General features: G+C 38.4%; 1 protein-coding gene across 2 annotated transcripts in view; it reads right to left on the bottom strand.

Annotated features, from left to right (window-relative positions):
- Positions 1-208: 208 nt before the first annotated feature.
- Positions 209-22,422, bottom strand: part of LYPD6 (LY6/PLAUR domain containing 6) — a 147,643-nt gene continuing 125,429 nt past the window's right edge. For both annotated transcript variants that reach the window (XM_037850363.1, XM_037850364.1), the window contains 2 exons: positions 4,112-4,242; positions 209-2,170 (listed from right to left, as the gene is read on the bottom strand). In XM_037850363.1, the coding sequence (XP_037706291.1) occupies positions 2,003-2,170; positions 4,112-4,242 (299 nt within the window). In that variant the 3' untranslated portion in view covers positions 209-2,002. The remainder of the gene's footprint in view (positions 2,171-4,111; positions 4,243-22,422) is intronic.

Raw genomic sequence — 22,422 nt, 5'->3', positions numbered from 1 at the left:
CCCATATGCCTTTCCCATGGAACATAAATCTGAAGGAAAAGGCTTTGTGTTTTGAGCTTCTTTGAGCCTGAGTACCTTCATCAATAGAGTGTGAATTCTAGTCATATTCCTTATAAGGTTCTTGAGGGGACTGCATGGCCTAACTTAGGTAAAGTGCTTAGCATAGTGCCTGCACACAGGAGGTGCTTAATAAATGTCTCACTTTCTCTCCTGCTACTTCCCCCTCCCCACAATTATGAGTGGTATATTGCTAAGTTTACCAAACTCGGTATTAGATTATTTTGCATCAGTTACCATTGTCAGTTCGAATTTGGTCCTTGAGGGGATTTCATTTTTTGAATCGGATATTTTCCTGTGCAGGGCAGATGGACCCTGACAACAATGGACTCTGTATCAGCAATAGCTCCACTGAGTTTCCTGCAGACAACCCATAACCCTGCACAGAAACACATTCCAGTGTCAGTCACCACCCGAATACTCCTGGGACAGCACCACTGAGTAAGCCATGAGCAAAAACCTTGATGCAAACCCATTACTCTCTCACACAACATAAGTTAACTTTTTCCAATACTGGTGCAAGTATTATAGATCACTTTCAACAAACATACATTACAAGCTCTAACCACTGTTGAAAAATAAGTATTCTAATTTGATGTTTTGTTCAGAATAAAGGATTCTTTACAATATATTTTAGTTTCTAGTTATGCCATATAAAAATAAATATAGTATAAATGATTTACATGGAAGGAGAAAAAAATAGTAACTTGGGATGCCAAAAATATAAGAAAGATGGTGAAAGTTTCATCATCTACTTCAAAAGCATTCATCTAAAAGAAACAAAAATTTCCCACTGCAAAGTCTGGCTGGATCTCCTTATCATTCTCACTATCACCCTGCTGGTCTACCTGTTCTCATCCTAGCACACCTTCTTTCCCTATCAACTGAGAGACAGTTCAATGAGGGACCTTCTCATTAAAGTCACTGGGGATTTGGAAGTGGAACAAGGAGGGCTCTTAAGCAGAATGAGCTTCGGATGGGGGAAGAAACTGGCTGAGTCACTCAGCCCTCAGAACAAACTAGCATCAGTCTACACCCATCTCCTCTCTTTCCTTCCAAAAAATCCTCTCTAGATTAGCTATTCCTGAAGAGAACCCTTCTCTAGAAAAAATATGTCACCCTGCTTTGGGACTCTTTGGACCAGGGCTAGTCCCATTGTTCAGGTGGAATCCAGCCTCCCAGGGAGTCTAACTAGATGCCAAGTCAAGGCCAATCTCGCTAATGACATAAAGGGATAAACATAGCCCCTTTGTAGATGTTGATTCCATTATGATGGGAGAAAACCCTTCTCCCGCCACCTACTACCCAAACGTCACACTTCTGTGATTGCCTTTTTATTTCCCTCACAGAGCAGAGGAAATATGAATCCCAACATTGGAAGAATGTTGGAGAATATTGGACAAATTGTTTCATACTTTCCCAGGGACTCGGTCAGAATCTCCAAGGAAATAGTCCATCCATTTTGGCATAGAAGTTTTAACATTCTAAAGCTATAAGAATTTATGAGTGTATTTAAACCAGTGGTTTTTGTTTTTGTTTTCTGTGAAACATTCTGTGAAACAGACACCTATGCATGTCCATGCAACATAATGCCCAACATCTCAGCGGGGTTCCTGGACCTCCTGAAACTTAAAAATGTATTCTGAATTAAGGACCCCGGATCTTAAGTACATAACTGTTTCTTGGTACGAAAACAAAGGTTTGTGGTATACAATTCGGGGTCTGTAGTAGGGGCAGGCTGGCTTCGATGGAGTCTTGGCTAGACTTGAAGTGACCACGCTGACAGAACGCTTGTTCCTAATGGTGAATGACGATGCCTGGCCATGACGGTGTCCATGAGCTGTGGTCTCGCACGTGTGACTACTGTCAGGCCAGTGACTCATGCGTGACCGTGGCCCGTGATCAATTCCCATGGGTTGCTGCTGTACATGATGCCCTGAAGATGCTACAGTGCGAGTCCCCACCACACCCACAAGCAGCACACTATCACTGACACGCAGTGTGGATTCCCGTTTGTCTGATTTATAGGTGACGTCGTGACAAATGTGGCCTCCGTTTCATTTCGGGGGATTGGCAAGTTACAGATATTTCCTTCACAACAGGAAGTGCAGACCTGGAAGAAAGGAAGAAAGAAGGGCGATGAGAAGTCAGCAGGCCTTGAAAAGAGGTGGGGGGTTTTGAAGGAGCTCTCTCCCTCGTGGCAAGACTCTAATGAAAATGACTGGTCTGCAAAGGAGACACCAGTCTGCATTTAGAGGGGGTGGGATGAGACTTGACCTGGAAGCAACATGGTCAAAATGAAAACTCCTTGGACTTAAACTTCAAGGGGTCTCGGGGTCTGTTTTTGATAGCGCTGCCATGTGGTTTTTACAGTTTCAGACCTTTCGAAGCCTCAGCTACTCCATCTGTGAAATGGGGATTATAATAGTTGCCCTACCTTTCTCAAAGAGGTTCTTTCTGACTACTTGAGGAAGTTGTTAAGAGGATACACTTTTATCTGCCAATTCCTCGCAGGGAAAGTGGAGTGACAACTCCTCATATAATTTAAACTTGAATATTTACTTTCCTTAGAACTGTGCATATTTATCTCCATTCTCATGACCAAGTTTGAGGGGTTTATTTATGCAGTTATTACTCCTGCTTCATACTGTTTTATTCATGGATCAAAAGAAAAAATAAACCCAAAGATTATTGACAGAAATTATTTTAAACCCGGCTACTCAAAATGTGAGCTTCAGCTAGGAGCTTGTTAGAAATGCAGAACCTTATGCCCTTCAGCAGACCTACAGAATTAGAATCTGCACTTTATCAGGATCCCCAGGTGACTGATGTGTACATTAAGGTTTGCAAAGCACTATGATGGTTCCTACCCTATACAGTCATTATCCTGCAGAGATTTGGTCACAGTTGACATGGGCTAGGAAGAAGGCATGATGTTGAGGAGAGAGGTCGGGGGTCAGAAATGAGTTTCATTTCTCTCACTCACTAGCCATATGGCCTGAGCACATGACATGACTTCGATTCTCAACATCCTTCTTGGTAAAGTAGCTAGAGTAATGCTTGAGAGCCAAGCGCAGCTTGTGGGTAGATATGGGAGGGGTATGTGTGTTGGGGGGTGGGTATCAGGTAAAGTTCTTGGTTTTGCCTTTCATATCTGAATCCAGGATCAGGTAAACATATATTTTAAATTTTAATTCTTAGTGTATTTGAGAGGTTGATTGAAAATTAGGTTTCTGTCTCCTTAAGGGAAGAGAAGGCCCTACCGATATTGCAGATCCAGGGTATGGAGAGTGGGAGTTATTCCCAAACACCTGCAAGGCAGCCTAATGGGGAGAGGTGGGTAGATTCTGAATAAAGGCCAAGGCCTCATATAAGACGATGCATACAGCTAACCCTGAACCTCCAGCAAGGCAATCAGCTGCATTCCCGCCTCCAACCATGAGTCAGGCTGTCTTTCTGATTTTTTGTTCTCCTTCAAGGATGCCCTTGAAGATCAGTTTTAACTGAATGCTTCTGTATACAGGCACCAGATGAAGTCTGAGGGGAGCAAACTCAAAAGGAGATAGTTCTCTTGTCACCTACTCAAATGGCTCCTGAGTCATTGAGTAGTCATTTGAAGATGACTCTCCAAATCAGCATCCCAATAAAGGCCCTGCCCCCCCTTTACAGGAAGCTATCAAAGCTGAATGGCCTTGGCTGGCCTCAGCTGAGGGAGTTGTTGGTACACCTGCAGTGCTTCACCGTGACGGACATCACTGGCTGCTTGTTCTTTCTTCTGAAGCTTTAAGGCTTTCTTCTGAGTGAAGAAAGAACTTACAATAATTTGCAATATTCTCTTGGTTTCTTTACACAATTTATACCAGTTGTCCTATGCCCTGGTATAATTTTTTATTCTTTTAGAGCAAAGAGGAAAGGAAATATCTTTTCATAACGGTACAAACAGAGTCAAAAGCCAGCCTGCACTGGGGCCTAAGACTTTGCTCATGAACACTGGCAGGCATCTGAAGTGGAGGGAGCTGGCTGTGCTGTACTGGTCACTGTGTTTCCCCCAGACCTTGTGGCCTTCGTGCTCAGAGTCTCTGCAGCCAGTGGATAAGCACTCTTCCAGCGGGACGCAGCGCTTGGTGACAGAGATGCTGTTCCCCGTGACTTCCATTGTGTGCTGAGTATAGCAGTATCTGGTCTCTGTCAACAGAGAAAATGTTTTTGAGATGGGAAAGGTTAGCCCCACCTGCCTGAAAGGGAAACAGCAATGTTAACACCACAGTCCCTGAAAGGATCTAACAGCACATCAGATGTACAATGCATCCAGTTTACGGCCAATTGCAAAGATCTCCTTTGAGAGCCTCACTTCATGATGGAAGGAGGACTGAGTTCGAGGAAGACACAGTGGTTTCACTCTTTCCCTTTTGACAAATTTTGCCACCATACTGATATTTCTTTTTGGAAGGTAAAGTGTTGGGAGGGATGATTTCGGATGTGAGAATCCAGTTTTCCAGGAGAACACAGGGTTTAAAAGAAAGTTATGCCATGTCTCTTCCAGGTGATGAAAGACTATAGCAGAGCTGGTATGTGCATGTGTGTGGTGTTAGTTTTTTTGGGGGGAGGGCGGGGGAAACAGCTTGTGCTGGTTTGGATATGTTATGTCCCCTACAAAAAGCCATGTTCTTTAATGCAATTGTGTGGGGAGAGATTTATTAGTCTTTTGATTAGGGAGGAAACTTCTAATTGAGTGTTTTCCATGGAGATGTGACTCACCCGACTGTGGGTGACACATTTGATTTGGGTTATTTCCATGGAGGTGTGGCTCCACCCATTCATAGTGGGCCTGGGTTAGTTCACTGGAGTATTTAAGAGAGACACTAAGAGCTGACACAGACCCAGATGCTTGCTGGCACTTAGAGATGGTTGGAGATGAGGACAGAACGACATATGGAGATGCTAAGCTAAGAAATGAAGCCCAGAGTTTGCCCCGGAGAAGCTAAGAGAAACCCAGAGACATTTTGGAGAATGTCATTTTGAAATGCAACCTGGGAGCAAAGGGACAGAAGACACCAGCCATGTGCCTTCCCAGCTGACAGAGGTGTTCCAGACAACATCGGCCATCCTTCAATAGAGGTATCCTCTTGTTGATGCCTTAGTTTGGACACTTTTATGGCCTTGGAACTCTAAATTTGTAACCAAATAAACCCCCTTTTCTAAAAGCCAATCCATATCTGGTATTTTGCATAACAGCAGCATTAGCAAACTGGAACACAGCTATTTTCAAGCAAGGGTGGAACAACTGAAAATGGATTTGTTTTATTTAGAGAAATTTACTTTATAAAATAAACAAAAAACTTGCCAGTGAGCTCAGCTGAATCCTAGAAATTCATTAAAGATGAAAAGTAATTTAAAAATGAAGGTTTTCCAAAACTGAGAGGTATCTTTTCTCCTTACTCTGTTTTCAGTCTTTCTATACAGTGACTGAGGAAGACCATAATGTGAGTTTCTGGAAGTTTCTCTATGAATCTGAAAACTTGAGATTTCTTCCAAAATTCCATGGAGTTTTTTTTAATTTATAATTTATAAAACTAAAGAAAAATGACTTTGTCATTGTAATTCTTTAAGGCCTTGAGGCAGCGTTCTGCTTCTTAAACCTGAAATTTAGTTCCTGCTCCACTTTTACATTTAAAAAAGAAAATGAATAATTGCTAAGAAATGTCACAGAGTTGTTTTTCTTCTATATCTTGGATCCAACTTTGCATCTTTTATACATTTTGGATGTTTAGTAGCTAATATGGAATTATGATCTCCTATGATATTTATTAGGCAATAAAAACTTCTCCCATCAGGTTCTGTCATGATTTTGGCAGCTTTTAACTTGTGTATTAATGTCCAAAGAAGAAAGCTTAAGAATTTTAGGCCCTGATAGTGAGCTAATATAGAAGACATTAACATATTTTGAGAGTTATGAAAATTCAGGGATTTTAACGAACTTCCCAGACACCCCCACTTGATAGGAACACCAGATAGCCGTGGAGTCTTGCTAAGGGCAGCAACTTGCCCGCTGGTTCCGTTAGTGGTGGGTGGGCATGAGCAGAGTCCAGGGCACTGCCTGCCTGCAAATGCAGGCACCTTGAGCGGGACTTTGTCAGTTGGAATCGGGACATGGCAGTTCTCATGGGGCTCCTTAGGAGTGGGGTAAATAAGGTCACCCTGTGAACTCAGGAGAAAAGTTGAGGGTTTTGCACCAAGCAGTGAATCTCCCAAAGCTCTAAAATATTTTAAAATTGGAGTGATTGTTTTGTTTTTGTTGTTGTTTTAAGTCTTTGGCAAGCTTTGACAAATGGAGACCAGTGGCCCGAGAGATTTAACACATCTTTCAAAGAGGATTGATTTACTTTTTTGGTATATCAGACTTGGTGGACATTTATGGCCACGATAGGTACACTTTTCCCACCCCTGTCCCACAGCTTCAGTTGTTTAAGATGTTCAAGAAAGCAGTAAAAGCAGGAATGTTCTTATCTCTTGTCTCCTCTTCATGCAGACAACCAGAGGCAGCTGCCAGCGGTTTTATTGCCCCAAATGTAAACCTGAATAGATAAGATCATATATTTATGGAATAAGTAAATCACTGTATGATTTTTGTTTGGGAAATTAGACTTGTCCTCCAACTAGTGAATTATCTTGTTTTAAGTAAGCCTTAAAGTAGCAATTGGTGAACTTGGTATAACTACCTACCTTTTGTTCATACTTTTCTGTCCAAAAAAAACTCTTAATAACTTATTACAGTGGAGCTTAATTCTTTGAAAGAAAGTAAAGCCAACAACTGATGAAAACATCTTTTCAAGAAAATATGCCAAACCCTGCTACCTAAGATGCCAATCCTTATCTTTCTTGGTGGTGGTGGTGGGGATTAGTGATGAGACTGGGTAAGAACTTTTTCTTATATTTCCCCAAGTCCAATCCAAATAACAAATATATATTGAGAACACCCTCATCACTTCAGCAGTAGAGACCTCATTTCTGAAGCATCAATTTCTGAAAACTCTCCATTCCATTTCTTATCTTACAAAATCCCTTTAGGAGTTATGAAATGTTAATGTGGGAAAAGGCTCTGTGGTTAAAAAAAAGTTTTGTAAACGCTTAAATAAACAGGTTTCTTTAGCGCACAACTTACAAGCCCTGAATATGTATTGTGATCCCCAAGAGGGGGCAGTGCAGGCAGAATTTCCCATGAACCACCTGCGGCTTATCCCTGGACTGTGATATTGATAAAAACCAAGTTTCTGCTACAGAGCAGTGCTCTCCCTGCATTTTGAGTAATCCTTGGGTTAGCAATGAGGTTATGTGAGAATCAGTTTGCTGATAACTTCACACTAAAAGAATTTCAAAGGCTTTTATCTAAAAGATATGAGATGGATTTGAATTTCTACCAGGTTAGTTTCAGCCTCTCAAATCTCATATTCTGCAACTGCATGATATTCCCAGAGGTTATGAAACAAAGGCCTTTTACTCTGAGACTCACTCACTCAACTAAAATCAGAACTGGGAAAGGGAGTTTACTCAACTACTGAAGAACACAAAACACAATTTATATGAAATTTATACATATACCCCATAACTTTGCTCTGAAATTTCAAATCTAAAAGGTAAATTTACATTTGCCCACCAATATTCAATACAAGAAACTGAATTTAAACAAAAGCTACATGGAATGATTTGAAGTAAAATTATACACTAAGAATGACCAAACCTCTGGTAAAAGGTTTACTTGTCACTCGGTTATTCTCTGTTGTGCTGCTAGTTTGGGTTTCTTTATAAACATATGCAATGATTCAAGTGATGCTGGGGAACAATTCACCAGAAGCAAGAAAATTAATGGGAGGGAAAAAACATTAATAATGATATTATGAACTATATTGAAAAATAAGAGGCCAGTGAAGCCTGCTTATGCTATCCCTGCCCCAGTGCCTCACTACATACTCACCCCTTCATAGCCCATTGTTCTATTTCCTCCTCTTTAATGACTGTTCACCTAAGTGTCAAATTCGATGCTTTTTCATCCTGTCTGATCTCACCAGATCTCTTTGTAGCACTGAACTCTGCTACTTATAATCTCCTTGTGAGATTTCCCCATCCTTGGCTTCCAGGTTTTGTGTTCTAATTTTTATCCTGCACCTCGGGCCTCTCCTCTTCTGATACCTTCCGTGACCTGAATGTTGATATTCTTCCATGTTCTATCTCTGAATTTCTTCTCACTCTTTACACTCCCTCAAGTGACCTCATCCAAATTACCTATCCCACATCTCGAGTCTGAGTCTCTCTCTTGAGCTATAGAACCAAATTCCCAACTATCTCATGAACATCACTAGCACCCCCTCCCCTAACATGTCTCAAACCAAGCATATTACCTCCATGCCTTCACACCTGCTTTTCTTCCCAGGTTCCTAGCTCAGTTTATGGCAACTCCATCTTCCTGGTAACTTGGACTAGAAACTTTAGAATCGGCTCAGAGTTCTCCCCCCAAAAGGGAGCATCTCTAAGTCCCCTGAACTCTCTCTCATATCCAGCTACTCTTTTCTGTTCCATTGTCCACTCCCTCAATTCAGGCTCTGATCAGTTCCTGTTTTCCCTGCCTCTGATCTCTTTCCTGTCTAATTCAGGTGTCAGACAACCACCACAGATCTTACTGAAACAAAGGTGAGGTCATGAAATTCAGTGCCTATCAAAGCACCAATGACACCTCAATGTCAAGGAACCTTAACTACTGCATTGCTAGGCCTATTTGGCCTGCCAGGGTAGCCAGGGAGGTAAGCCTGTGCTCCCTCCCAGCAACTGAAGCCAAGGGTCAAGTCACTGTGCTCTTTGCTAGAATCAGCAATGACATTTACAACTCAAGAGCTCGACATTTGAAACTCAGCACTTATTCCTTAAGGCTTGCCTTGATCTAGTTCCCAAACTACCTCATCATTTCCTGTTTTATAATTTGAGAACCATACACTGAACTTCTGACCATTCTTTGCTTGGTCTGGTATACTTTTTCCTCTCCATGGAAACCTGATGTTCTTTAAGGCTCAATCAGAACGTGAATCATAATTCCTTGATTTTCTTCCCAACCAGGTAGGCATTAATCTTTTCTTTGTTCAGGTTTCTACAGCACTTCTTAGCTCCTTTATTTTGTATGTCTGGCTATCCTTCTAGACCAAGGATGAGTTTTGTTTAGCTGTTTTTTTTTTTTAATTAAACTGTTTTGAGATAATTGTTAAGTTACATGCATTTGTAAGAAATATTACAAGGATCCCATGTACCCTTTACCCAGTTTTTCTCTAATTGTAACATCTTGCAAAACTATAGCACAACATCACAACCTAGACATTGACATTAATGTATTCCAGATACAGAACATTTACATCCCACAAAGATACCTTATATTGCCCTTTGATAGCACTTACCTCTCTTCTTTCCCTACCACCACTGTAACCTTTGGCAACCACTAATCTGCTCCCCATGTCTATAATTTTGTCATTTCAAGAATGTGATATAAATGGAATCTTCTTTTTGAATTTGGATTTTTTCACTCAGTCTATTTCTCTGGTGATTCATCTACTTTCACTCAGGGAGAATTACAGAAGCTGAAACCAAAAGAATATGTGTTCATTTACTTCAAGATTTTCCTGCTGATTTTATATCCGCAATAATTTCAAATGAATACTTTTCCTTAAAGGGAGACGTCTGCACTTGCACAATTAAGAAGAACATAATTTCCTTAGCTTAGGTATTCTCCAGAGAGCAAGACTTTTTCTTTTTTAATGCAATTTTATTTATTTATATTCATACTCCCTACAGTTGATCTAAAGTATATCAGTAGCTCACGGTATCATCACATAGTTGTACATTCATCAGCACAATCAGTTTTAGAGTATTTTCATTACTCCAGAGATGGGGGGAAGTAGGAGAGAAAACAAAAAAAATCCCATAGCCCTTATCTCCCTAATCTTGATCCTTAGCATTGGTGTACATTTGTTGTTGATGAAAGATTATTAAGATATTACTGTTAATTATAGTCCATATATTGCAACAGGTACATTTTTTCCCATATACCACTCTATTATTAACTTGTTGGAATAGTTTTGTACATTTGTTCTAGTTCATGGAGGAACTTTTTTGTATTTGTACCATTAATCACTGTCATTGTCCACCAAAAATTTACTGAGTTATACAGTCCCGTGTTTAACTCTGGCTTTACTTCTGGTGACATATATGACTCTAAACTTCCCCTTTCAACTACATTCACACACAAATCAGCACTGCTAATTATACTCACAATAATGTGCTGTTACTTCTATCCATTTCTGTTCATTTAAATTTAAGCTAGTTAAAAATTCTGCACACATTAAGCAACTGCTCTTTTCTCTAGCATCATTCTATCTCCTGGTAACCTATATTCTAGATTCTGTATCTATGAGTTTACATATTACAAGTAATTCATATTAGTGAGATCCTACAATAGCTGTCTTTTTCTGAATTACTTCACTCAACATAATGTTCTCAAGGTTCATCCACGTTGTCATGTGCTTCAGGACTTCATTCCTTCTTCATGCTGAATAATATTCCATTGTATGTATGTGCCACATTTTGTTTATCCATTCATTGGCTGATGGACACTTGGGTTGTTTCCATCTTTTGGCAATTGTGAATAATGCCACTATGAACATCAGCATGCAAATGTCTGTTCACGTCCCTGCTTTTTCTTCTGGTTATATATCAAATAGCGGGATAGATGGATCATAGGGCAACTCTAAATTTAGGTTTGAGAAACTGCCAAACCATCTTCCAGAGCAGCTGTACCATTTTACATTCCCACCAGCACTGAATAAGAGTTCCTATCTCTTCATATCCTCTCCAGCACTTGTAGTTCCCTGTTTAATAGTGGCCCTTCTAGAAGATGTGAAATGATATCTCATTGTGGTTTTGATGCACATTCCCTAACAGGCAGTGAAATTGAACATCTTTTCATGTGCTTTTAAGCCATTTGTATTTCCTCTTTGGGACAATGTTTATTCATGGATTTGCCCATTTTTAAATTGGGTTGTTTGTCAAAAGGGTATAAAGGCAGCTGTCTCAATGGGAGAAAATATTTGGAAACCACATATCTGATAAGGGTTTGATATCTAGTATGTATAAAGAAATCCTACAACTCAACAATAAAAAGACAAAGTCCTCTGAAGCATGGAAGTATTCAGTTTTAAGGAGGTCCCATTTATCTGTTATTTTCTCTTGTTGCTTGTACTTAGGGTGTATAGTCTAGGAACTACCACCTAGCACTAGATCTTAAAGATTTCCCTACATTTTCTGCTAGGAGTTTTATGATCCTGGCTCTTATATTTAAGTCTGTGATCCATTTTGAGTCAATTTTTTTATAGGGCAGTGAGATAGGGATCTTCTTTCCTTCTTTTGGATATGGATATTCAGTTCTCCCAGCACCATTTATTGAAGAGACTTCCGTCCCAGTTGAGTGGACTTGGGATATTTCTGAACTCTAAATTCAATTCCATTGATCAATATGTCTGTCTTTATGCCACTACCATGCTGTTTTGATCACTGTGGCTTTATAATATACTTTAAAGTCAGGACACATGAGTCCTCCCACTTCATTCCATTTACTATTCCTTGAACAGTAAAAGGGCTATTTGAGGCCGTTTTACCTTCCATATAAATTTGATAATTAGCTTTTCAATTTCTGCAAAGTAGGCTATTGAAATTTTGATTGGTATTGCATTGAATCTGTAAATCATTTTGGGCAGAAATGACATCTTAAAGACATTTAGCCTTCCAATCAATGAACATGGATGTCTTTCCATTTGTTTAGGTTTTCTTTGATTTCTTTTAGCAATGTTTTGTGATTTTCTGTGTATAGAGCCTTTATATCCTTGGTTAAGTTTATTCCTAGATATTGATTCTTTTAGTTGCTATTGCAAATGGAATTTTTTTCTTGATGATCTCCTTGGTTTGCTCATTACTAGTGTATGGAAACACTACTAATTTTTGCATGTTGATCTTGTATCCCACTACTTTGCTGAACTTGTTTATTAGCTTTAGTAGCTTTGTCATAGTTTTTGGGGGGCTTTCTAAATATAGGATCACGTCATGTGCAAATAGTGAGTTTTACATCTTTCTTTCTAATTTTCTAGCTGAACTGATCTGGCTAGAACTTCTAGCACAATTTTGAATAACAGTGTTGACAGTGGGCATCCTTGTCTTCTTCCCAGTCTTAGAAGGAAAGCTTTCAGTCGCTCACCATTGAGTATGATGTGAACTGTGGGTTTTCACATATGCCCTTTGTCATGTTGAAGAAGTTTCCTTCTATTTCTTTCTTTCAAAGTATTTTTTTATCAAGGAAGGATGCAAGATTTTGTCAAATGCCTTTTCTGCATCAATCAAGATGATCAGGTGGTTTTTCTCTTTCCATTTGTTAATTTACTTTCTTGTGTTGGCCCACCCGTGCATAGCTGGGATAAAATCCACTTGCTCATGGTGTATAATTATTTTAATGTGTTGTTGGATTTGAATTGCAAGTATGTTGATGACGATTTTTGCATGTAAATTCTTTTGAGATACTGGTTTGTAGTTTTCTTTTCTTGTAGTGTCTTTATCAGGCTTTGGTATTAGGGTGATATTGGCTTCATGGAATGAGGTAGGTAGTGTTCCCTCCTCTTCAATTTTTTTTGGAAGAGTTTGAGCAGAATTGGTGTTAATTCTTCTTGGAATGCTTGGTGAAAATCACCTGGGAAGCCATCTGGTCCTGAGCTTTTCTTTGTTGGGAGACTTTTGATGACTGAATCCATTTCTTTACTTGTGATTGGTTTGTTGAGGCCTTATACTTCTTCTCTGATCAGTGTAGGTTGTTTGTGTGTTTCTGGGCGATTGTCCATTTCATCTGTCTAATTTGTTGGCATACAGTTGTTCATAGTATCCTCTTATGATCCTTTTTTTATTTCTACAGGGTCACTGGTAATGAGCACCCTCTCATTTCTGATTTTATTTGCAGCTTGTCTTTTTTTGCCTTTGTCTGTCTAGATAATGGCTTGTCAATTTTATTGATCTTCTCAAAGAACCAGCTTTTGGTGTATTAATTCTCTCTATATATTTTTTGTTCCCCCTTTCATTTATTTCTCTTTTTCTTTCCTTCTCCTTGCTTTGGGATTAGTTTGCTATTCTTTCTCCAGTTTCTCCAGGTGTTTAGATAGATCTTTGATTTAAGCTCTTCCCTGCTTTTTAATGTAGGCATTTAGGGCTATAAATTTTCCTTTCAGCACTGCCTTCGCTGCATCCCAGAAGTTTTGATATGGTGTGTTCTCACTTTCATTCTCCTTGAGATATTTACTGATTCTCTTGCAATTTCTTTTTGGACCCACTGATTGTTTAAGGGCATGTTGTTTAACTTCCATATATATGTGAATTTTCTAGTTCTCTGGATGTTATTGATTTCCAGTTTCATTCCATTATGATCAGAGAAAGTGCCTTGTACACTTTTAATCTTTTTAAATTTATTAAGACTTATTTTGTCCCTGAGCATGTGGTCTATCCTGGAGAATGTTCTATGTTTGCTTGAGAAGAATGTGTATAAGAGCATATTTTTAGGGTACAAAGTTCTTTACATGTCTGTTAGGTCTAGTTCATTTATCATATTATTTAGGTCCTCTGTTTCCTTATTGAGCCTCCATTTAGACATTCTATCTGTTGTAGAGAGTGGTATGTTGGAGTCTCCCACTATTACTGTAGAGACATCTATTAAACCCTTCAGTTTTGCCAGTATTTGCCTCATGTACTTTGGGGCAACTTGATTAGGTGCATAGATATTTATGATTGCTACTACTTCTTGGTGAACTGCCCCTTTTATTAATATATAACGTCCTTTGTCTCATAACATTTTTGCAATTAAAAACTGTTTTGTCCGATATTAGAATAATTATACCAGTTTTTGTTTGGTTACTGCTTGTGTGGAATATCTTTTTCCATCCTTTCACTTTTAACCTATTTGTATATTTGGTTCTAAAAAGAGTCTCTTGTAAACAGTTTATAGATGGATGATACTTTTTGATCCATTCTGCCAACCTGTGTCTTTTGACTGGGGAGGTTAATCCATTAACATTCAATATTCTTACTTCAAATATTTTATCCTTTGGCTTTTTTTGTCAGATTTTTTTCTTTTTTTTTTTATCCTTTTAGTTACCCTTAGAGATAATCTTTATTTCTACATCTCCTCCAAGGATCTCTCTCCTATCTGTTTTTTCCTCAACAGAACTCCCTTTAGTATTTCTTGTAGGGCAAGTCTCTTGTTAACAAACTCCCTCAGCTTTGGTTTATCTGTAAATATTTTGAACTCTCCATTTTTGAAGGATAGCTTTGCCTGATAAAGAATTCTTGGCTGGCATTTTTTTCTCTTTTAGTATCTTAAACATTTTGAACCCCTGCCTTCTCATCTCCATGGTGTCTGATGACAAATCAGCATTTAGTCTTATATCCTTCCTAGCTCTTTTCCCTTCTCTTCTCCTTCTGGAATATGTATAATGCATATATTTGTATGCTTTGTGTTGTCAATCATTTCCCTGAGACCCTGCTGAAATTTTTTCCATGTTTTCCTCTATCTCCTTTTGTCTTTTCAAATTTTGTTGCTCTGTCTTCTACCTTGCTGATTTTTCTTCTGCCTTTTCAAATCTGTGGTTGTGTATCTAGTATATATATATTTTTTTAATTTAACTTTATCAAAAAATTTAAAAACAGACAAAAAACACACATTTCAAATAAACAAATAACCTAAAATAACTACTTTGCTTCCAACATGTTCCTGCATACCCAAAGAAAATTAGCAAACCATAAACAAAGGAATAAGAAAAACCAAATAACCTAAAATAACCACATTGAAGCTAATTTTTTAATGCAATAGCTTTTTTTTACTTTATCAAGAAATTAAAAAAAATTCAAATGAAACAAAACAAAGGATTAAGAAAAATAACCTAAAATAAATGTATTGCTTCCAATATGTCTCTACCATACCCGAAGAAAATTAACAAACCCTAACAAAACAAAGGAATAAGGAAAACAAATAACTGAACTTAACTACACTGCTTCCAACATGATCCTACCATACCCAAGAAAGTTTGCAAACCATAATCATTCCTGAGCATTCCCATAATATTGAGATTACCCTCAATAGCTTATGTTCCGGTTTGCTACCATTGCCATTTTGCAAAATACCGGAAATAGATTGGCTTTTATATAGGGGAGGTTATTTGGTTACAAAGTTACATTCTTAAGGCCATAAAGTGTCCAAGGTAAGGCATCAACAATTGGGTACCTTCACTGAAGGATGGCCGATGGCTTCCGAAAACCTCTGTTAGCTGAGAAGGCACGTGGCTGGTGTCTGCTTGTTCCCAGGTTGCATTTCAAAATGGCGTTTTCCAAAATGTCAGTGTCCGCTTCCAATGGTCGTCTTCAAAATGTGTGTCTAGGATGCAGCTCCTCTCCAAAATGTCACTCTCAGTTGCTCTGAGGTCCTTCTGTCTGTGAACTTTATACAACTCCAGTGATCCAATTAACACCCACCGTGAATGGTCAGGATAACACCTCCATGGAAATTATCCAATCAAACGTTTCACTCACAGTTGACTGAGTCACATCTCCATGGAAACACTCAAAGAATTCCAATCTAATCAACACAAATACATCTGCCCCCACAAGATTGCATCAAAGAACATGGTATTTTGGGGAACATAATACATCCAAACTGGAGGAGCTTATCTGTTCTAATTAGATTATCTGTAATCTTACTAGATTACCTTGAGTAGTTGCTGTCTATATCTAGGTCCCATACATTCTACAATATAAAATATTTCACATTTTTCAGATTTCACATTAGTGGTAACATTTAATATCTCTTTTTGTGTCTGGCTTATTTCACTTAACATTATGTCTTTAAGGTTCATCCACGTTGTCGTATGTTTCATGACCTTGTTCCTTCTTACTGCTGTGTAGTATTCCATTGTGTATATATACCACATTTTGTTTATCCACTCATCTGTTGAAGGGCATTTGAATAGTTTCCATCTCTTGGCAATTGTGAATAATGCTGCTATGAACATCAGTATGCAAATATCTGTGTCACTACTTTCAGACCTTCCGGGTATATACCAAGAAGTGAAATTGCTGGATCGAAGGGTAACTTGATATCTAGTTTTCTAAGGAACTGCCAGACTCTTCCAGAGTGGTTGTAGCATTATACAGTCCTACCAACAATGGATAAGAGCTCCAATTTCTCCACATGCTCTCCAGCATTTGTAGTTTCCTATTTGTTTAATGGCAGCCAATCAAATTGGTGTGAGATGATATCTCCTGGTGGTCTAAATTTGCATCTTCGTAATAGCTAGAGAAGACGAATGTTTTTTCATGTGTTTTTTAGCCATTTGTATTTCCTCTTCAGTGAAATGTCTTTTCATATCTTTTGCACATTTTATAATTGGGCTGTCTGCACTATTGTCATTGAGTTGTAGGATTTCTTTTTATATATGCAAGATACATGGTTTCCAAACATTTTTCCCATTGAGTTTGCTGCCTCTTCACTTTTTTGACAAATTCCTTTGAGGTACAGAAGCTTTTAGGTTTCAGGAGTTCCTATTTATCTATTTTTTCTTTTGTTGCTTGTGCTTTGGGTGTAAGGTCTAAGAAGTGACCTCATAATACTAGGTCTTGAAGATGTTTCCCTACATTATCTTCTAGGACTTTTATGGTGCTGTCTCTTAAATTGAGGTCTTTAATCTACTTTGAGTTAATTTTTGTGTACCATGTGAAGTAAGGGTCCTCTTTGATTCTTTTCGATATGGACATCCAGTTCTCCCAGCCTCATTTGTTGAAGAGATTGTTATGTCCCAGTTCAGTGGTTTTGGGGGCCTTATAAAAGATCAGTTGACTGTAGATCTGGGGGTCTATCTCAGAATTCTCAATTCAATTCCATTAATCAATATGTCTATCTTTGTTTGACTACTGTGGCTTTATAGTAAGCTTCAAAGTCAGGAAGTGTAAGTCCTCCCACTTCATCTTTCTTTTTTTAGAAAGTTTTTAGCAATTTGAGGTATCTTCCCTTTCCAAATAAATTTGATAACTAGGTTTTCCAAGTCTGCAAAGTAGGTTGTTGGAATTTTGATTGGCATTGCATTGACTCTGTAGATGAGTTTGGGTAGAATTGATATCTTAATGACATTTAGCCTTCCTATCCATGAACACGGAATATCTTTCTATCTCTTTAGGTCCCCTTTTATCTCTTTTATTAAAGTTATGTAATTTTCTTTATAGAGGTCTTTTACATCCTTGGCTAAGTTTATTCCTAGGTACTTGATTTTTTTAGCTGATACTGAGATTGGAATCTTTTTCTTGAGTGTCTCTTCAGTTAGGTCATTTTCTAGAGTATAGGAAGATTACTGACTCATGTGCATTAATCTTGTATCCTGTTACTTTGCTAAGTTTATTGCTCAAGTAGCTGTGTCGTCGATTTCTCAGGGTTTTCCAAATATAAGATCATATCATCTGTAAATAATGATAGTTTTATTTCTTCCTTTACAAATTGGATGCCTTTTATTTCTTTGTCTTGTCAGATTGCTCTGGCTAGCACTCCTAGCACAATGTTAAATAACGTGGTGACAGCGGACATCCTTGTCTTGTTCCTGTTCTTAGAAGGCTTTCAGCCTCTCGCCATTGAGTACAATGCTGGCTGTGGGTTTTTCATATTTGCCCTTTATCATATTGAAGAAGTTTCCTTCTATTCCTACCTTTTGAAGTGATTTTATCAAAAAAGGATGCTGGATTTTGTCAAATGCTTTTTCAGCATCTATTGAGATGATCATTTGATTTTTCCTTTTGATTTGTTGATGTGTTGTATTACATTGATTGATTTTCTTAGGTTGACCCACCTTTGCATGCCTAGAAAGAACCCCACTTGATCAAGGTGTATGATATTTTTAATGTGTCTTTGGGTTCAATTTGCAAGTATTTTGTTGAGAATTTTTGCATCTATATTCATTAGAGAAATTGGCCTGTAGTTTTCCTTTCTTGTACCATCTTTACATGGTTTTGGTATTAAAGTGATGTTAGCTTCATAAAATGAGTTAGGTAGTGTTCCATTTTCTTCAATGTTTTGAAAGAGTTTAAGTAAGATTGGTGTCAGTTCTTTTTGGAAAGTTTGGTAGAATTCCCCTGTGAAGCCATCTGGCCCTGGGCATTTATTTTTGGGAAGCTTTTTAATGACTGATTGGATCTCTTTGCTTGTGATTGGTTGGTTGAGGTCTTCTGTTTCTTCTCTGGACAGTCATTTCCTCCAGATTATCTTGTTTGTTATCATATAGTTTAAATTTCTCCAGGATCCATAGTAATGTCCCCTTTCTCATTACTTTGTTTATTTGGGTCTTCTCTGTTTTTGATTTTGTCAGTCTCGTGAGGGGCTTGTCAATCTTGTTGATCTTCTCAAAGAACCAACTTTGGGTGTTATTTATTCTATTTATTTTTGTTCTCTGTCATTTATTTCTGCTTTAATCCTTGTTATTTCTTTTCTTCTACTTGGTTTAGGATTAGTTTGCTGTTCAATTTCTAGCTTCTTCAGTTGCTCCATTAGTTCTTTGATTTTAGCTCTTTCTTCCTTTTTAATATATGCATTTAGAGCTATAAAGTTCCCCCTCAATACCACCTGCATTGCATCCCGTAAGTTTTGACGTGTTATGCTCTCGTTTTCATTTCTCTGGATATTTAGCAACTTCTCTTGCTAGTTCTTCTTTAACCCGCTGGTTGTTTAGGAATGTGTTGTTTAACCTTCAGATATTTGTGAATTTCTAAATCTGTGATGGCTATTGACTAATAGTCATATTCCATTGCGATCAGAGAATGTGCTTTGAATAATTTCAATGTTTTTAAATTTATTGAGGCTTGTTTTGTGGCCTAGTGTATGATCTATTCTGGAGAAAGTTCCATGGGCACTAGAGAAGTATGTATATCCTGGTGATTTGTGATGTAATGCTCTCTCTATATATATCTGTTAAGTTGAAATCATTTATCACATTGTTTAGTTTTTCAATTTCCCTATTGGTCCTCTGTCTGGTTGACCTATCTATAGGAGAGAGTGATGTATTGACGTTTCCCACAATTATTGTGGAAACATCCATTGCTTCCTTCAGTTTTGCCAATGTTTGTCTCATGTTCTTTGGGGCACCTTGATTGGGTGCACAGACATTTATGATTATTTCTTCTTGTTCAATTGTCCCTTTTATTAGTATATAGTGTCCTTCTTTCTCTTATGACATCTATTTTATCTGAGATTAATATTGCTAGTCCTTTCTTTTGGCTATAGGTTGCATGGAATAGTTTTTCCATCCTTTCACTTTCAATTTCTTTGTGTCTCTGGGTCTAAGATTAGTCTCTTGTAAGCAACATATTGATGGTTCATATTTTTTTAAATTTTAATTTTTATTGAGATTGTTCACATACCATACAATTATCCAAAGATCCAAAGTGTACAATCAATTGCCCCAGTACCCTCATACAGCTGTGCATCCATCACAATTTTTGTTCAATTTTTAGAAACTTTTCATTACTCTAGACAATAAATAAAGACAAAGAAGTGAAAAAAAAAAAGAGACTCAAATCCTCCCATACCCCTAACCACGCCCCCCCCCATTGTTTGTTGATTCGTAGTATTGGTATAGTACATTTGTTACTGTTTGTGGAAGAATGTTGAAATATTACTGACAGTAGTATATAGTTTGCAATAGGTATATATTTTTTCCCTATACGTCCTTTTTTAAATTCTAGTTGTCCTTTTTTAAATTCTAGTTGTACTGTCATACATTTGTTCTGGTTCATGGAAGAGATTTCTAATATTTGTACAGTTAATCAACTCAGTTTTTTTAAGATGGTTTTGTTCACATGCCATACATTCCATCCTAAGTAAACAATCGATGGTTCCCTGTATAGTCACATATTTGTATGTTCACCACCCTCACCACTATCTATATAAGGGCATCTACATTTCTTTCACAAAGCAGGAGGAAGAGTCAAAGAAGGTAGAGAGGCAAAAGAAAAAGAAAAAAGAGGAAAAAAACAAACAAAAAACAAAAACATGACAGCTAGGAAGGAGCAAAAGGAAAGATAACCTTAAATCAAAGTGGAATAAAGAGTCAGACAACACCACCAATGTCAAGTGTCTCACACCCCTCCCCTATCCCCACCTCTTACCTGCATTTACCTTGGTATATAGCTTTTGTTACATTAAAGGAAACATAATACAATGATTCTGTTATAGTCTCTAGTTTATGTTGATAGCATCCCTCCCCTAATGCCTCCCCATTTTTAACACCTTGCAAGGTTGACATTCGCTTGTTATTCCTCATGAAAGAACATATTTGTACATTTTATCACAACTGTTGAACACTCTAGATTTCACTGAGTTACACAGTCCCAGTCTTTATCTTTCCTCCTTTCTTCTGATGTCCCGCATGCTCCCAACCCTCCTCTCTCAACCATATTCATAGTTATCTTTGTTCAGTGTACTTACATTGCTGTGCTACCATCTCCCCAAATTGTGTTCCAAACCTCTCACTCCTGTCTTCTCCTATCACTCTGTAGTGCTCCCTTTTGTATTTCCTGTAGGGTGGGTGTCTTGTTCACAAAGTCTCTCATTGTTCATCAGAAAATATTTTGAAATCTCCCTCATGTTTGAAGGACAGTTTTGCTGGATATAGGATTCTTGGTTGGTGGTTTTTCTCTTCAGTATCTTAAATATATCACACCATTTCCTTCTTGCCTCCATGGTTTCTGCTGAGAGATCCACACAGTCTTATTAAGCTTCCTTTGTATGTGATGGATCACTTTTCTCCTGCTGCTTTCAGGATTCTCTCTTTATCTTTTACGTTTGATAATCTAATTATTAAGTGCTTTGGTGTAGGCCTATTCAGATCTATTCTGTTTGGGGTATGCTGTGCTTCTTGGATCTGTAATTTTATGTCTTTCATAAGAGATGGGAAATTTTCATTGATTATTTCCTCTATTATTGCTTCTGCCCCTTTTCCCTTCTCCTCTCCTTCTGGGACACCAATGATACGTACATTCTTATATTTCATTTCATCCTTAAGTTCCTGGAGACATTGCTCGTATTTTTCCATTCTTTTCTCCATCGGCTCCTTTGCATGTAGGTTTTCAGGTGTTTTCTTCTGCCTCTTGAGATCTGCTGTTGTATGTTTCCATTGTGTCCCATGTCTTATGTTGCGCCTTTCATTTCCATAGGTTCTGCCAGTTGTTTTTTTTGAACTTTTGATTTCTCCCTTATGTATGCCCAGTGTTTTCTTTATAGCCTTTGCTATATCGTCTCTAAACTTTCTGAATTGATTTAGCATTAGTTGTTTCAATTCCTGTTTCTCAGTTGAAGTGTATGTTTGTTCCTTTGACTGGGCCATAGCTTCATTTTTCTTAGTGTTGGCTGTAGTTTTCTGTTGTCTAGGCATCTGACCTCCCAGGCCACCCCAATCAGGTTTTCCCAGACAAAGACAAGCTCAGGTCACAAGAGGAAGAAATATTCAGTATCCAGTTTCCCTGAGGGTGTGTCTTAGAAAATTGACACACCCTGTGCTTTTCTGCCCAGCAGATGGCACTTGTCAGCCTGTCACAGACTGGTATAAGGAGGTATGGCTAGCGGCTCTCCTCCCCTAGGCTCTGGGGTCTGGTTCTGAATGTAAGGCTCCTTCTCTTTCCTCTTCGGAAGCTATGCCCCCTCCAGAGAGGTCATTTGCATATAAATAGATTCTTTGTTTCTCTGACTCTGCCGCTGCCACCCTTGTCTGGGTCAGAGTGCTGCAAGTTTAAAATGGCTGAGGCTTTCTCTACTGCAAAACACTGCGAGCTGAAAACAGCTGAGGCTTTCTCCACTGAGCCACCCAGGTAGACAGAAAGCTCCCAGATTCACCTGTCAGCCAGAAATAGCACCTGATCCTCTGGGCTCCCCGTCCTGAGATAGATATGTCCCCTGACTCTCCCAAGGTCAGTCATCACCAAAAGCCTCCGTCTGCTTATTGGGGATTCGCAGTTTGTATTGAGCAGTTAATATTAAAACCCCAGTTGGAGCTGGGCTGAGGTACACTCGCTTGTTCAGAGAGTTCTGCTATCCAGCACCGTGAGACTTCCTTGAGGGAGGGGCTCTTGACTCTTGACGTGGGTCCGCAGTTTTCACTTACTGATTTTATGCTGTGATCTCAGGCATTCCTCCCAATTCAGGTTGGTGTATGATGAGTGGACAGTCACGTTTGTCTCCCTGCAGTTATTCCAGGTTATTTACTAATTTTTCTATTG

The sequence above is a fragment of the Choloepus didactylus genome, chromosome 9 (genome assembly GCF_015220235.1).
Source record: "Choloepus didactylus isolate mChoDid1 chromosome 9, mChoDid1.pri, whole genome shotgun sequence".
Lineage (NCBI taxonomy): Eukaryota > Metazoa > Chordata > Mammalia > Pilosa > Megalonychidae > Choloepus > Choloepus didactylus.
This window is presented reverse-complemented; position numbering and strand designations above follow the sequence as displayed.